Genomic DNA, 16,756 nt, shown 5'->3' on the forward strand with positions numbered 1-16,756 from the left:
CATTGCACATCACCTCACTAGAATACTTTGTTTAAAACAAACACAGACATTTTGTTAGCTGAAGCAAGGAGCAGTCACAAATGATAACTTTCCCTTATGTCAATGTCAAACACTGAATCCGTTATTCTGAGCTTTCAAAAACACATGAGGGGCTAAACTAAGCTGCAATGTAGTCATTTTCTTCCAGCAGATTATTTCAGACTGAGAAGGAGCATGTTGCCAGTTTGTGCAATGTGACGCTCACATTGGCAGGAGTTCTAATCATGTATGTTGCTGACTATGTTTATATTTATGTATATCACTTCTGCATTACAGTGCACTGCCTAAATACCCTGAAGTTCAGGACCACGATAAGAACCTTTTTTAATGCAAAATTTGATAAATTCTTTCCAGGAGTGATCCATGCTCAGCAAGAGAGGGTTGCCCACCACCACCAGCAAGCCCTGAGCTCTGGTGACAGCAACATTGAACCTTTTGCTGCACTTAATGAAGCCAAGGCTGTATTTTGCATCTTCCTAAAAATAAAAACAATTATATGTAACTGGAAACATGACACCATTATGTGATAGTTACAACACAGGCTACAGCACATTATGAAAAGAATAATAATCTCATAGTTCTATCATGAAAGCTTTGAGCATTAGCCATTCATAAATAAGTCAGCCAAGACATTCACCTCAATCCTGTCTGAGGAGGACCTGACGGTGGAGATGAGCACCACCTGCCGCTCCTGCCCCTGGAACTCCTCCACTGAGCCCACCTTCACGCCCTCAATTCCATAGGTGGTCAGCAGCTTCAGGACCTTCTCTACCTGAAATGTTGAGATGGGAAATTCTATTACTCACGTACCAATGAATACTGAAATAATCTATTTATCATGGCCATCATTAAAACTGCTTTTCATGTTAAGGGATGACGATGATGTATGACACAACTACCATCATGATAAAATTTTTCAGAAAATGGGGCCAGATTCAAGAGGTCTATTAGATTCAGTACAAAATCTAAAAATTACCTATTAAATGAAGACTTGCCTGTTTCCTGTATGGTGTGATAATTCCAATGTTTCTTTTCTCCACACCATGCAAAAGCAAACTATTGGTATACCTCACAACCTGAAGCATAGATGTCAATTTCACTTCTTTGTATTACACTAATTACATACAAACAACAAATCATTTGAGTTATTCAGTATATGATTACACAGTCAGTGCATCTGAGTAATACTGCATCTGAGTAACCTGAAAAGCCTCAGCAGGGTTGAACCATGAAGGAGACTCTCCCTCCTGAAGGTTTGTCCCATCAACTCCATGGAAGAGGATTGGGCAGGAGTGACATGGTAGTTCCTCCCACAGCAGAAGGTGCTCTTGTGCCTGTTGAAGAAAGAAAAATTGCAAGTTTTATGGAGAAAAGCATAATGTTCTATGATGAAAATATTCTAGTAATGGTCAAATAGGTAGTGATAATAGACAGTACACTTTGTTATGATGCTGTAGTTCACCTTGACATCAGCACAAGCCTGAAGGGTGTTGTTGTAGAAGAGGCAGGAAGGGACAGCCAGGATGTGAGGGTGGGAGCGGTAATTCCTCACCAGCTGTGTCACCAAGCTGGGCTCGTACTCCCAGCCACTGGACTCACTCTCTTCTTGAGCCTGCAATTGGACAAAACACTGTATGTAATCTTGGTGTATTCATCTAGTTATACTGAATTTAGAATATTCCACTTATGTACAGTCATGGTAAATAGTTAGGTAGCATATCAAACTCATTCCAACTGCGTTCAATGTTTTTTGCCTCAAAATTAAATCCTCTGATCTGTTAAGAATTATTAACAGTTAAGTTTTTTTATTTTTTTTATTATGGAGGTTCTGAGTCTGAATCTATAAGTATCCTCAACAGGAAGATTTTTAAACATCTATCACTTCACAATCTTCTATCTGATCACCAGTATAGGTTCTGTCAAGGCTGCTCTACTGGTGATCTTCTGGCTTTCCTTATTGAGTCTTGGTCATCCTCTTTTAGAGATTTTGGTGAAACTTGCTGTGTTCTTGGATATATCAAAAGCTTTTGGTAGAGTCTGGCACAAAACTTTGATTTCCAAACTATCCTCCTATGGCTTCTATCCCTCTCTCTCTCTAACTTCATCTCAAGTTTCTTTTGTAACTGTTCTATTGCTGCTGTGGTAAGATGATCACTATTCTTCTCCTAAATCTATTAACAGTGGTGTTCTTCAGGGTTCTGTCCTGTCACCCACTCCCTTCCTATTATTCATCAATGATCTTCTAAACCAAACTTCTTGTCCTATCCACTCCTATGCTGATGACACCACCCTGCACTTTTCCATGCCTTTTCATAGATATCCAACCGTTAAAAAAGTAAACAGTTCATGCAAGGAAGCCACAGAATGGCTAACTTCTGATCTCTCTAAAATTTCTGATTGGGGCAGGGCAAACTTAGTGTTGTTCAATGCCTAAAAAAACTCAATTCCTCCATCTATCAACTTGACACAACCTTCCAGACAACTATCCCCTCTTTTTCAATGACACTCAACTGTTCCCCTCTTCTACACTGAACATCTTCGGTCTGTCCTTTACTTATAATCTAAACTGGAAACTCTACATCCCAGCTCTAGTTAAAACAGCTTTTATGAAGTTAGGCATTCTGAGACGTCTCCACCAGTTTTTCTCACCCTTCCAGCTGCTAACTCTGTACAGGGGCCTTATACATCCATGTATGGAGTATGCTTCACATGTCTAGGAGGAGTTCCACTCATACCGCTCTTCTAGACAGGATAGAATCAAAAGCTTTTCGTCTCATCAACTCCTCTCCTTTAACTGACTGTCTTAAGCCTCTTTCTCATCATTGCAATGTTGCACCTCTTGCTATCTTCTACTGCTTTTTTCATGCTAACTGCTCTTCTGATCTTGCTAACTGTATGCCCCCCCCCCCCTCCTCCTTGCTGCACAAGACTTTCTTCTTTCTCTCACCCCTATTCCATCTACCTCTCTAATGCAAGAGTTAACCAGTATTCTCAATCATTCATCCCTTTCTCTGGTAAACTCTAAAACTCCCTGCCTGCTTCTGTATTTCCACCTTCCTATGACTTCAAGAGGGAGGGTTCAAGACACTTGTCATTCAATTTTTGACTGCTGCTTTGGACCCTATTCAGGGACTGACATCTCAGTGGGCCTTTTTTTTTTTTATTGAATTTTTATTGTACTTGGCCAGTGTTTCTCCTACATAAAAAAAAAAAAAAAAATACTCATACATCATTCACACTCTTAGCCTTGTCAGCCCCTGGTGGAAAGGAACAGTCATGTGCCCCACCATACTACACCCCAGAGGAGCTTAGGCACAGCACAATTGGTCACATATTTCCACAGCAGGGCCCAAGAGCATACACTGGTTGCCCCTTCATAATGAGATCATTTCCTACCGCTCACCTACTCCAAGCCTTAGACCTCAATTTACATACTCTTAAAATATTATATCCATCTCTACACCAAACTAACACCCTGGTATTGGAGGGTGGCTGAGGCAAGACATATCCATGCATACATTTATTAAAATTCACAATTGCATTCACAGGCATTCACACAAACTGAACAATAATAAAAATTTCAATGAATTTTAAGGAATGTGCAATGCAGTCTTGAGACTTTTGTTGAATTTTTCTTGAACTTTTGAATAGCTGTTCCAATAAGAGTGAGATGATGAGAAAAATGGCTACATAATAATGAAATATGTTTTGGAACAGACACATAGTATAAATTTCTTTTATTGCAATATGAATTAGTGAGAAGCAATAAATGAGATAAACTAGAGAGGAATATTACATGCTGAGTGTGAGGAGATGACCTCCCTAGAGAGAGAGAGAGAGAGAAAGAGAGAGAGAGAGAGAGAGAGAAAGAGAGAGAGAGAGAGAGAGAGAGAGAGAGAGAGAGAGAGAGAGAGAGAGAGAGAGAGAGAGAGAGAGAGAGAGAGAGAGAGAGAGAGAGAGAGAGAGAGAGAGAGAGAGAGAGAGAGAGAGAGAGAGAGAGAGAGAGAGAGAGAGAGAGAGAGACCGCCACCGCCACCAATTCAAGGTTATCTCCGCCAATGTACGTGGTCTCCGAACGAACATTGGAGACCTAACCCACAACTGTGTACTACGACACGGTGCAGATGCAGTTGTGGTGACGGAGACCTGGCTGAACGGAGAGGTGGAGCCATCCTTCGGCAAAATAGGTGGCTACACTCACTGGGCCAGGAGAGACCGACGGAATAGAGCTGGAGGCGGAGTGGCTGTCTGCTTCAGGGAAGGAGTGCAGGCACAACAACTCGACGTGGACACGCCGCTGCAGCTGGAGGTGATGTTCTTCCGGGTTGTACTGGCCAACCACTCTGCCCTCCTGCTGTGCGCCATGTACCGCCCCCCCCCGACAAGGGCCTGACTCGCTCCTGTACCTCAAGGAGGCCCTAGATGTCCTCCTTGTGACTCACCGCTGCCAACACTTTTTGCTTGTGGGCGACCTCAACCACCACCTGGAGCACGACGCCTACGAAAACCTCCTGACGGTGCAGGGCCTGAAGGACCATGTGACCTTCCCCACTCATGAGCGGGGCGGGACCCTGGACCCCGTCATATCCGACCTGGAGGAGGACACACTCAGCTGCCACTAGCTGGGTCTCGTGGGCAGCTCTGACCACCATGCTGTCCTGACCCAGGTGGACATGGGTGTGGCTCGTGACGAGGCCACCACTCGCACAGTCTGGCTATGGGATAGGGCAGACTGGGGCTCCCTTCGCCGAGACCTGCGCAGGACTGACTGGCCTTCCATCCTGCAGGGTGGAGCGGAGGTACAGGCGCGAGCCTTCACTTCCCACCTCTTGGCGCTCCAGGAGCAACACGTGTCCCACCGTGAGTTCGTCGCCAGACCAACAGACCAGCCTTGGTTTGGCTACCGCTGCCGCATTGCCGCCGAGGCGAAGTATTCTGCGTGGCTCCGCTACAAGCAGAATCCTACTCGGCGCAACAAAGACCTACATCGTGCGGCCTGCAAGAGGATGGTGACGACCTGCCGGTGGGCCGTAGGGAGGTGGGAGGAGGACCTGCGGCGCCAGCTAGGAGGCCCTGGAGTGGGCAACAAGACTTGGTGGTCCCTTGTTAAGGGCAGACAGGGCCTAAACCATCAAGATACTGTCCCTCCTCTCACAAGGCCCGACGGAACGGTGGCCACCAGCAGCAAGGACAAAGCCCAGCTGCTGGCCACCCTTTTTGCCGGGAAGATGGAGGTGGACGACCCTGAAAGGTCACCGCCTTTTCTGGAGCAGCAGTGCAGAGAGACTGTAACCAAGGTGGAGGTGACGCAGGGGCTTGTCGAGCGTCTGCTGCAGGGGCTCGATGTACAAAAAGCTACCGGTCCCGACAACATCAGCCCGCACGTTTTGAAACAATGTGTCCGCGAGCTGGCTGTACCCCTCACCACAGTCTTCTCTGCCTGCTTACGGGAAAATACCTGGCCCTTAGTGTGGAAAGAGGCCCGGGTAGTTCCCGTACACAAGAGGAGCTCCAGGTCTGACCCAAAAAATTATCGACCCATCTCCCTGCTTTCTGTGGTGGGGAAAGTGTTCGAGAGGGTGGTGGCAGATGTGGTGTGTCGCCACCTCCAGGACAATTACCTCCTCTCGGACCAACAGTTTGGGTTCAGACCTGGGCGGTCCACCTCTGATCTCCTCATGCTCCTCACCGGGCGCTGGCAGGACACCCTTGACGGCGGCCTCGACTCTGTTGTGGTGGCCCTGGATATAGCGGGCGCCTTCGACAGGGTTTGGCATGGGGGCCTTCTGGAAAAGCTGAGGGCAAAGGGGATCCAGGGTGACCTCCTTCAGCTCCTTGGCGACTACCTCCAAGGTCGTTGTCGTTGGGCAAGCATCCGAGTCCCTCCCGGTGAGAGCGTCAGTGCCACAGGACTCAGTGCTGGGGCCAGTCCTGTGGAACATCTACGTGGACGATCTTCTCCGACAGCTGCCGGCGGTCTCAGCTTATGCTGACGATTGCACTCTCTCCTGTACCTACCCTCGACACGAAAGTGTGCGTGCTGCTGAAGAGATCAATCAGCAGCTTGGGGTAATACAGGAGTGGGGGGGACGCTGGCAGGTGACCTTTGCTCCGGAGAAGACACAGGCAATGGTAGTTTCTCGATCCCCCGCTGCCGAGCCAGCAGTGGAGGGAGGGCTAAGCTTTGGTGGCCTTCCTCTCGAACTCCAGGAGTCCGTCAAGATTCTTGGGGTGGAGGTGGATCGAGGGCTGCGGTTTGACCGCCACGTCAAACACATTGCCCTTAAGGCCTCACACCGAGTCTCCTCCTTGAGGAGGGTGGCCAACTTGCTCGACAGGAGAGGGAGGCTCTTGCTCTACAAGGCCCAGATATGGCCTTATTTAGAGTATGCCACCCTCTCCTGGATGTCCTGTGCTGCCACACACATCAACAAGCTCGACGGCATCCAGCGACGGGCGCTGCGACTGGTGGAAGCAGCAGGTGCTCCAGCCCATCCTGAGACTCCCGTCGACACGTTAGAACACCGCAGGGACATGGCAGCCCTTGTGGTGTTCCACAAGGCACAGGTGCAGGGTGTGCCACATCTGGCGGGACTACGGCTGCCCACCAGAGTCACCTCGCGGGACACGAGAACGGTGTCATCCAGTGGTGACTCAGTGGAAGTGCCGCGCTCCCGCTCCAGCCAACACCAGCGCACCTTTTGGGGGCGAGTCTCCAGACTGTGGAACGTCTTCGCGTCCTCCGTCCCTCATATCAGGGGGATGGATACCCAGGACGTGAAGTTAGCAGCACACCACTGGAGGAGCTCGTTCCCAACCCCCCTGCTTACAATATTAATATAAGACTAACATAAAGAATGTATATATATGTATATATATTTATATTTGTATTTGTGTGTTGTGTCCCACCCCTAAAATAGGTTGCACACGGCAGTGTGCCTTCGGGTGATAATGTACCTATGTTTAAATAAAAAAAAAAGAGAGAGAGAGAGAGAGAGAGAGAGAGAGAGAGAGAGAGAGAGAGAGAGAGAGAGAGAGAGAGAGAGAGAGAGAGAGAGAGAGAGAGAGAATTTTTTGCCAGACCCTTAATATGCATGTAGGAGTGAAATAAGTGTGTGTGTGTGTGTGTATTTACCTAGTTGTATTTACCTAGTTGTATAGTACAGGGTCCGAGCCAAAGCTCAATTAGTCCTGTCTCCATACCCGAATTTGTCCAATCTCTCTTTAAACATGTGCACACTCTTTGCCGCAACCACCTCTTCTTTTAAGTTATTCCATATTTCAACCGTTCGATGGGGAAAGCTGTATTTCTTAATATCTCTCAAACAATGACTCTTCTTTAATTTCTTCATATGTCCCCTTGTACGTCTATCTCCTTCCTCCACTTTTACAACTAGGTCATCTCTGTCTATCTTCTCCATGCCATTTACTAATTTGAACATTGTTATCAGGTCTCCTCTTTCCCTTCTTTCTTGCAGTGTTGGTAATCCAATTTCTTCCAGTCTTGTGTGTGTGTGTGTGTGTGTGTGTGTGTGTGTGTGTGTGTGTGTGTGTGTGTGTGTGTGTGTGTGTGTGTGTGTGTGTGTGTGATTCACCTACAGTTATCTGCCAATAACCCAGCCAGCTGTTACTCTATGGAAAGAGCTCAGAGCTCATAGTGATTGATCTTTGGGTAAGACTGGGACCACTCACACACAGCAAGGTCACAACTCATTAGGTTATATCCCATACCTACTTGCTGCTAGGTGAACAGGGGCTACATATTAAGAGGTTTGCCCATTTGCCTCACCACACCAGGAACTCAAACCCGGGCCTTCTTGGTTGTGAGCCCAGTGTTGCTAACCACTACACTATGCGGTGTGTGTGTGTGTGTGTGTGTGTGTGTGTGTGTGTGTGTGTGTGTGTGTGTGTGTGTGTGTGTGTGTGTGTGTGTGTGTGTGTGTGTGTGTGTGTGTGTGCACATTACAAAAAAAAGAAGTGTGCAGGACTGGAAGGTAAAAATAAATTGAATAAAATTTTAAGAATACTTCATGACCTGAGACAGAGAGAAAGACAGAGAGAGAGGAAAATTAGTATCATCTCCAGCTCTCCACATCTCTCTCAGGTGTACAAGGGCAGATAAGAGAAGTGGCAAGTTACCTGGTAGAGGACAGTCTGACACAGGCGCTGCAGGAGGGACTGCTCCAGACCTCCTTGCCGGGCAAGCCCACTCTGTATGACAGGACCCAGCTGTTTGGGATCTCCAGCCAGAACTATTTGCCCAGTTACTCTGTTCACCAGCCTGGAAGCATCACACCACAACTCTGAATTAACATCCTGCCTCTTTTACAAATGCATTTAGGATGTACATATTCATATTTATTTATTTATTTATTTATTTATTTTATCTATTTTTTTTTGTCAATGAACTATTACCACTACTAAATGTTGAAGACTTACTAAATGAAAAGTGTATTTAAACATAAAAAACATAAGAAATAAGGGAAGCTGCAAGAAGTGACCAGGCTTACACGTGGCAGTCCCTGTATGAAAAATACCTACCTATTTCCATCTATTATCCCCATCCATATTTGTATGACTGTGCAGCTACATCCATAAAGTATTGACAATCTATAATTAAGATTGGTGCAGACTGATGGCTGTTTAGCCCTCTATCACGTTTACTTGCACTGCTTTCAGTTGGACAAAATTAGGTTATTATTGGTTTCCCTTTGCCCTTTTTCAGTCCTGTATTTTATATTTTGTATCTGTATTTTGTATTTATGCACTGTCTAATTTATCAACAAACTACTACTACTACTACTACTACTACCACTATGCAAATCAACTTCCTAGCTGAAGTAAAAGTAAACATCGGATGAATAGACTACTAGTATCAGCATCAAATCAGTTAAGAAGTGTACAGGGAAGACCAGCTCACCCGAGAGGCAACAGACATTCTGGCTCAGTCAGCTGACCCGCCTCATCTACCAGCACGTGGGTGAAGTGTTCCCTGTGGAGGCCCTGCATGTACAGCATCCCGGCACATGTTGCCGTGGCAACCACTACCCGCTGGTGGGTGCGCACCTCCACCTCATCACCATTGCAGCAATAAGGAAGAATCACCTCAGGGATGCTCTCCTTCAATCTCTACATGAAAATTTGCAGGTAAGATTCCTATATTATCATAATCATTATTATTAGTTTTCTATAGGAGAGGCACTGGCCAAAAAAAAAAAAAAAAAAAAAAAAAAAAAAAAAAAAAAAAAAAAATCACTGAGGTGCCAGTTCAAAAAGAAAATTCAAAAGGGTCATCCAGAGTTCAAGTCACTGGGAGGAGGAAACACATAAGCAGGCAGAGTGTTCCAGAATTTAAGGGAAGACCACTCTGATAAATTAATATTCTTAGGTTTTAATAAGATCATGCCTAAGGTTTTGCTTACTTATGACCAAGTATTACTGTTGAAAGGGCAAAAGAGTAATGGTGGTGAAGTGTACAGGTGCTATAAGGATAATGTGTATATGCACCAGTGGACATGAAAACAATAGCTGAAGGGAGAAAGGAAATCATAAAATTATAGAATGACTTGAATACATAAAGGGACTTGAAAATAAAGAAAGCCATGGTAAGACACCTCAGTCCTGCAAAAACAACTCCATTAACTGTTAGCATATCTTTATAAGATCTTCACAGAAATTATATGCACATACTTATCTAATTATTATATATCAAGAAAACAAGAAAAGTACAAACTTTAAAACCTCTTTCAGTTTGGCTTACAAATCATTATTTCTCTTGTTTCACTACAGGAAGCCTTCACTCACACAGTCAATCAGTGTTGGCTCTCCTGTAGAACAATTTTACTCGCATGTTTTCCTTCTTTACTCACATCACCTAACAATGCACAAATAAGTCATGGAGTATGCCTATGTTCTCTTTTTTAAACAGTATAATTCTCCAATAGCATAGTATAGTATACAGTAGTGAAATACAACAGCTTAGTAAATACATGAAGGTTTATTGCAATCTAAAATCACTTACAATCTACTCCCCATGCCATTTACTTCAAGAATGTTAATAATCACATTTTTAGTAATACATCATACATACATATGTAGACCAAGGCTGTCTCTCCCAAAAAGAGGGTAGCCAAGACAGGGCATACAAGTTTCACATTCTCACTCATTCACACCACTCTCTTACCCTCTTGACCCGCAATGGAGAAGGAAAAGAGAAAGAGAAAATTTTTAGTAATAAGTAAAAAGATGAAATTCATGCCAGACAAGAAAGGTCCAAAAGATCATGCAAAATTGGAGGATAAGTGTCTTGTTACTTCCCTATTGAAGGAATGCAAGTCATGGGAAGGAAGAAATACAGAAGCAGGCAGGAAGTTCCAGAGTTTTCCAGAAAAGGGATGAATGACTGAGAGTGTTAGTTAACTTTTGCATTAGAGGTGGACAGAACAGGGATGAAAGTAGAAAGTCTTGTGCAGTGAGGCTGCAGGAGGGGAGGTATGCAGTTAGGAAGATCAGAAGAGCAGTTACCATGAAAATAATGATAGAAGATAGCAAGAGGAGCACTGGCTTCCACAGACGAACCTGGTAAGCAATGAGGCGCACCATGTCACTTGTCTCCAGCCCCCCAAACTCCACTAGCCTCTCTGCCACAAGGTCTGATGCACTGTTGGATGGTGTCACGAGCAACAGCCTGCAAAGTATGGGTGAGATGCATGACTGAGAGGTGCTGGGTGCAGGTGAGGTGGATGTCTGAGAGGAGCTGGGTGCAGCTGAGGTGGATGTCTGAGAGCTGTTGTGTCATGAAGGGTCTAGTGAAATTTAATCATTACATACATACATACACATACCAAGGCTATCTCCCTCAGAGGTCACAGGACTGCATCATTCCTCACACACTCACAACTGCTCTCCATTTGCTTCTGTCATGCACAATCATTCATCTATACTCCAGTGTGAATCCTCTTCCCTTCAATGGCTCCTTTATGCTATCTATCCATTCCTTACATGGCCTACCTATCAAGTTCACACCTCCATTCTCTTAGCAGGTCCAAACCATTGTAAGCAAAGCAAGTCTGTCAGGGAAAAAGTTACCGGCTATGATGTATCAAGGTGAGGATCTGAAGAGCAGCCTCCACCACAGTCACAGTCTTGCCAGTGCCAGGTGGACCAAAGATGATGTAAGGCAGAGGCCGAGTGGTTCCCTCCAAGATCCTACGCACCGCCAACTTCTGCTCTTGATTCAGGCTCTTATTAAACCATTTCAGGACCGGAAGCTTCTTGAAATTCTGAGCTGTAAAAATTGACTAATGATAAATATACATGGCTAAATATGAATGAAGGACATCATCATTTTCCGGGGTTAGATTATTTTGAAAATGTGTACAGCACTCAGACTATCAATTTTCAAGTATTGTCAGCTCCTGAGCATCTCCAAATCTGAGTTTTTCATGAAAAGATATTTGTCTCTCACTTTTTACTCCAGTACTTACCACTTGAACTCATTCACAAATGCAGGATAATATGCATACACTTCTCTATGTTAATTATCTGTACAATTCATGCATTACATTCTACTGTGACTCTGCTCTTAATAAAATCAGTGTAATGTATCACACAGTGCACATGTGTCCATGACAGCATATCACCTCAACTCAACAACGAATGTATATAATTATTTCTTAATTTATTCATTTTTATTAGAACATCAGCATATTTCCACAAAGGAAGTTGCAACAATAAACAAAGTAATGATGTGCAAGTACTGTACTACTTACTTTTTTCCCTTGAGTGAGGCAATGGCAGCACCGGTACAACATAGTCGACTTTGTTCTTCAGTGTAGTGTGGGCAACGCTGCTTCCAAACCTTTCACTGGGATGTGCCTTGGAATTTCTATGTTGTTCATTTCCACCAAACTCACTGGGAGTGTGTTTCTCCTTCATCCACTGTAATGAGTTTCCAACTGTTAAGTTATTTCTCTTTTTATTTTCTAAATGATAGTTCCCACACATAAAATTACTAACATCTTCTTTCATACTAGGATTCTCATTAGTGAAGCTGCCCTCTGCTTCCAATTCTTTATTTCTGTTCCCTGATGTCTTGTCTCTGTTTGCACTCCTGTACACGGCCAAATCCAAACACCGCGGGATTAGTTTGGTGGTGGGAGTGACAACTTTGTTAGCCTTTCCTTCATGATGCAGACCAACCCACTCTGGTGAGTTAGAAAAGTCTTGTTGAATATTCTTATGCTGACTCAATGCTTGTCTTCCCTTTTCCTGTTCATGCTTTTGTTTGCTGTGACAAGCCATTGTGTCTTTGTTGTCAGATTCTGATTCTTCACTTGCTACACTGCTACCTGTGAGGGGACAGAGAACATCTGTCATCAAATGAGAAATAACAAAAATATTTGTACTTTTGTGAGTGTGTTTTCTTGTCTTGGAAAAGAAGACTGATGTGTTTTTGTCTTATTCACACAAGCTTCTTTTATTACATCACCAGCAGATACTTTATTACTGAAGCTTTCCTTAACTTGAGACACTTTTGTCTGGACTAGAATGGAGTCTGATCTCACTTTCTACATGACATATACAGGAATGTGAATCTAGTGCAGGCAAACTAAACAGTCATGTTACAACAGGAGCACCAGGGATGATGGCTGCCACTCACACTCAGACACATCTGCTGCAAGTTTGGTGGAGGCCTTGGCCACAAAGGGCAGCTGGTGACTTGTTGACAGGCACTGCTTCCACCTCCTCGTTAGTTGTTGTACTTCAGGATCAATATAGCAAACTTGAGGGAGCTGAAGCTTTAATCTGAAGGGGAAGAGGACATCAGGACCCAGCTGCCTCATGGTGTGGGTGAGGGCAAAGTGACACCTTCGCAGGGGAGTCCGGTTAAAGTTGAACCTCACCTTGTAGTCTTCGCCATGATAGTTGTTGTGGAATGATGAGTGAAACTTTAAAAGGATCTGAAAAGTATGCAGTACTTATATTTTTGATCAATAAGGGATTGTTTAATTATGTTTCTTAATTCATCTCCTGCAAAGTAAGTATACAGTACTTTTTTTGCCACAGCTGTCTGAAAATACCATAAGATACAATAACAACCATACAAGAAATTTTGTGCACACAATAAGAACTGTGCTGTGGTTCACCTGTGTGTGGAGCACCTGGTGGATGCATCCCTCATATTCCACATTCCAATTGTTGCATAGGTCTGTGGCAATCACTGTGTCTCCTATCAACAGTGAGGGACGCTTCTCTGCCAGCCCAGGCACTGTTAGGCTCAGGAACTCTCCACACACTGTGAAGCTTGCTCTTGCTATATCAAACTGTGGACATTATATTGAAAAGAAAATATAAATGTAATAAAACATTAATATGTATTGAAAATAATATCAACATAGTCTGAGCTCTTGATCTTCATGAATAAGCACAATTTAATGCTCAGACAAATAAGTCATTCCTTACCTCTCTCATTTGTTGTGTCATCTTTATCTCTTCTAAATGGAGCAAGAGAGAAAACTTCTTCTTGTGGTTGTCTGCACTGAGAGGTTCTCTGAGCTCAGCTGCTACATGGAAGAGGTCTCCCATGTTCACTTCATGCCACAGACTTTCAGGGACACGCATGCCAGGAAGCTTCACTGGTATGAATGGTGAGGGCTTGAAGGATCTCTGCCCCGTGATGATGCCCCTCTCGTTGGGTCTGCTCAGTGAGTGGTGCTGTGCCCAATGGGTGTGACAGGAAGCTGGCGCCAGGGAAGCCATGACAGGATCCTCCACATTTCCACTTACATGCCTCCCAACATGAAAGCTCTCAAATTCAAATATACACAGCTGTCTGAACAAGCCAATGAGTGTACCAGCACAACACAGCTTCACCATGACCTTTGCTCCAGGCTCTAGTGTTCTTGCAGTGCCGTCCACCAATCCTCCAGCTGAACACGATGTCACACTGAACTGGCTCTCCTGAGATGAACAAGCAAAGTACACTCTCTTTAAGGTTCTTGGTCTTGGCCCTATGTTCTCAATGGACACATCTGTGAAAGCTGCTGCTCCAAATGTCACTTGAGGGAACCTGGAAAGACCATTCTTTTTATACTGCAGTATTTTCCACACAAAATTTGATGGACTGCAGCGATATTCATCTGAATAAAAGCATTGTGATTGAAGTAATACAATTCCAAATGTGACAAAAGAGGAAACCTGAAAAGTTAAAAGATTTTTGCATGCCAAAATATTTATATCATACTCTAAGTTAAGACTGATGGATTATTGTAATAGTTTACCAAACATACAGTATTGATGCAATGCATTTACACTATTTAAATCTATCAACCAGCATTTGGAAAAGGAGTTAATGAAATTCAAAACATGACAAATCATGCATTCATTATTTTTCCTTTTTAATTAATTTATAGATTGAGATTTAGAAGTCCAGGGACTGTTTTAATTCAGTCTTCCATAGTGTGTGTGTGGCTTATCCCTTTGTGCTGGGAAGTTGGTCTGCAATACAAGAATAGATAGCTAAGCAGATACGGGCCAGTGTATACAGTACACAAGTGACTGCACCACTGTTTTGAGAGAGACACCTAACTTTACAAGACAGACTGCAACTATTCTCTCATTACTGAGCAAACAAACCTTATTGTTTGGGTTATTACAATATCTCCTTTGTCTTCAATCATTTTCTGCATTCTGTCTCTTCCTATATCAGTGTCTGGCAGGGTACTCAGTTCCACCATGGACACAACACTTCCTGGGTCCTGGAATGCAACATACTCACCACCGTCTGTCCAACATTTCTTTACATGCCTGAGTATGTTAAGTACAAATATGGTATAATTTTTTTTTATATAAGTGAGGCATTGGCTAAAGGCAACAAAAAACAGTGAAAAACAAAGGCCCACTGAGAATACCAGCCACAAAAGTAAGGTCAAAATAAACAGAGGGTGCAAGATATAAGAGAAAGCAAGAGCCAACCTGTGTAGAAGGAGCGGTGACAGCAGAGGCAACAATAACACCCCGCCAGCACAAGCTTCCCTGCTGGCTCTCTATGACCTCCACAGTCATGGCATCCCCAGTTTTGGCAAAAGCAGCTCCTCTTATGGTTCTGCTGCAGAAAATCTTGAAAAGCAAAGTACATGTAAGAAGTTGTCATGGATTCTTTCTTGAATGAGTGGTTCCTGCCTGAACTATCACATCTGGCTGCTCATTAACCTCTTCTAAAAGAGGTGGTCTCTGGTCATTCTGAAGACTGTACTTGCCATCTACTGAATCTCATGGTTATGCCAAGAAACAAAACAATAACAGGACTTCTAAACACGCCCATCTTAAGTTAACTATCTCCTCATCTTTGCTGTTTTAACCTCCTAGTATCTCGTGGTTTGCCATAATATTTCTTGGTTTGTACATTCTGTTGCCATCCTCAATGTTATGATTTGCTGAATTTTCTAATTATGTATCTCTTCCCTTCCAGTGGCTGCTTTGCACAAGACTATTTCCATCTTGTTCTATTCAGCTCACTAATGAAACTGAACCAATATGTTCACTCACCCACTCTTTTCACTGGTAAACACTAGGACACTTCCTTATCCTACTCTTCTGCTTTCTATGACTTTAATATCTTCTAGAGGAATATCAAGACATCCAATTATACTTTCTCCTTGCAGTTAGTAGGCAATTACTGAGTCTGTCTTTCTCTCTCTAGATCTCCCTGAATTCTGCTTTTTAGTTCATGGTCAGTGTCTTTTTCATGAATAAAAGAAAAAGGTAGAAGGAAAACACAAATTTTCAACATTTTAGAAGCAAAACAACTCCTAAGTCATTTTATTTTGAAGCCATCTGCCACCAAACTCATAGATAAATAAAGTTAAAATTAAGAAACAAAAATGAATAGCAAATTCCCTTCAACATAGTTAATATTGTTGCCAGGAAATGATTGTGAACTCTTTAATGGATATGTCACCATGCCTCTCTAACATGTTTTTCTTTGTTCTTTTAACACATTCTTCTAACACATGTAAAGCTTCTAAATACAAACCATCTCCATTTCCTTTTGATAACTAATACTAGAGTTGGAAATTTTTGTTCTTATACATTTTTGATATGGATGAAATACAATCCCCAAGTAGTGACTGCCTCCCTCAGTCTGACAGCAGCAATGGAATATTCAGGTTGTTTGTACTGTATTAAGTTATTAAGGAGCTTTAAAATATTACACAAATTTATAAATGGGGATGATAGATGGAAATACATAGGCATATTTCATACAAGGACTGCCATGTGTAGGCCTGATGGCTTCTGCAGCTACCATTATTTTCTTATGTTCTTCTTCTTTATCTCTTTTCCTCTGACAGCAAGAACACACCTACCTCTGACATGATCTTTTCATCCTCTAAGAACATAACCCACACTGACATCAAGGTTATTGTCTTAATGCAGCATTTTTCAAAGGTTTGGAGACTTGTTCCTGGATTAATGATGAAAGAATTCCTTTTCTCTAACTCTACAATACCACAAAAGGAATAACTCAGCTTGTGATGTTACATTCTCTCAGATCAAAGATTTCATGACTACAACAAAATAAATACCAGCTTTCGTTTTCTCTACTCAACAATCCTGGGCTCAAAGATTTATTAAAGTGGTGCATAACAGTTGATGAGCTTGTTATTGTCCAAAAACAGCACTTAACTCTTCTAGAGGAGGAGGCAATAGACACCTG

The 16,756-nt window shown here is 43.3% G+C and overlaps 1 protein-coding gene across 7 annotated transcripts in view; it reads right to left on the bottom strand.

The window, feature by feature from the left end:
* Positions 1-323: 323 nt before the first annotated feature.
* Positions 324-16,756, bottom strand: part of LOC135111508 (RNA helicase Mov10l1-like) — a 37,423-nt gene continuing 20,990 nt past the window's right edge. For 5 of the 7 annotated variants that reach the window (XM_064024868.1, XM_064024869.1, XM_064024866.1 and 2 more), the window contains exons 6-20: positions 15,016-15,159; positions 14,677-14,798; positions 13,504-14,110; positions 13,188-13,364; positions 12,701-13,001; positions 11,811-12,389; positions 11,128-11,326; positions 10,618-10,726; positions 8,960-9,168; positions 8,179-8,320; positions 1,502-1,651; positions 1,242-1,373; positions 1,035-1,115; positions 677-811; positions 324-515 (exon numbers count right to left, since the gene is read on the bottom strand). In XM_064024868.1, the coding sequence (XP_063880938.1) occupies positions 324-515; positions 677-811; positions 1,035-1,115; positions 1,242-1,373; positions 1,502-1,651; positions 8,179-8,320; positions 8,960-9,168; positions 10,618-10,726; positions 11,128-11,326; positions 11,811-12,389; positions 12,701-13,001; positions 13,188-13,364; positions 13,504-14,110; positions 14,677-14,798; positions 15,016-15,159 (3,279 nt within the window). Of the gene's footprint in view, positions 516-676; positions 812-1,015; positions 1,116-1,241; positions 1,374-1,501; positions 1,652-8,178; positions 8,321-8,959; positions 9,169-10,617; positions 10,727-11,127; positions 11,327-11,810; positions 12,390-12,700; positions 13,002-13,187; positions 13,365-13,503; positions 14,111-14,676; positions 14,799-15,015; positions 15,160-16,756 lie in introns of those variants that run through there. The other 2 variants (XM_064024870.1, XM_064024871.1) reach the window with 2 other exon arrangements.

This window comes from Scylla paramamosain, chromosome 22 (assembly GCF_035594125.1).
Source record: "Scylla paramamosain isolate STU-SP2022 chromosome 22, ASM3559412v1, whole genome shotgun sequence".
NCBI classification, from domain to species: Eukaryota; Metazoa; Arthropoda; class Malacostraca; order Decapoda; family Portunidae; genus Scylla; species Scylla paramamosain.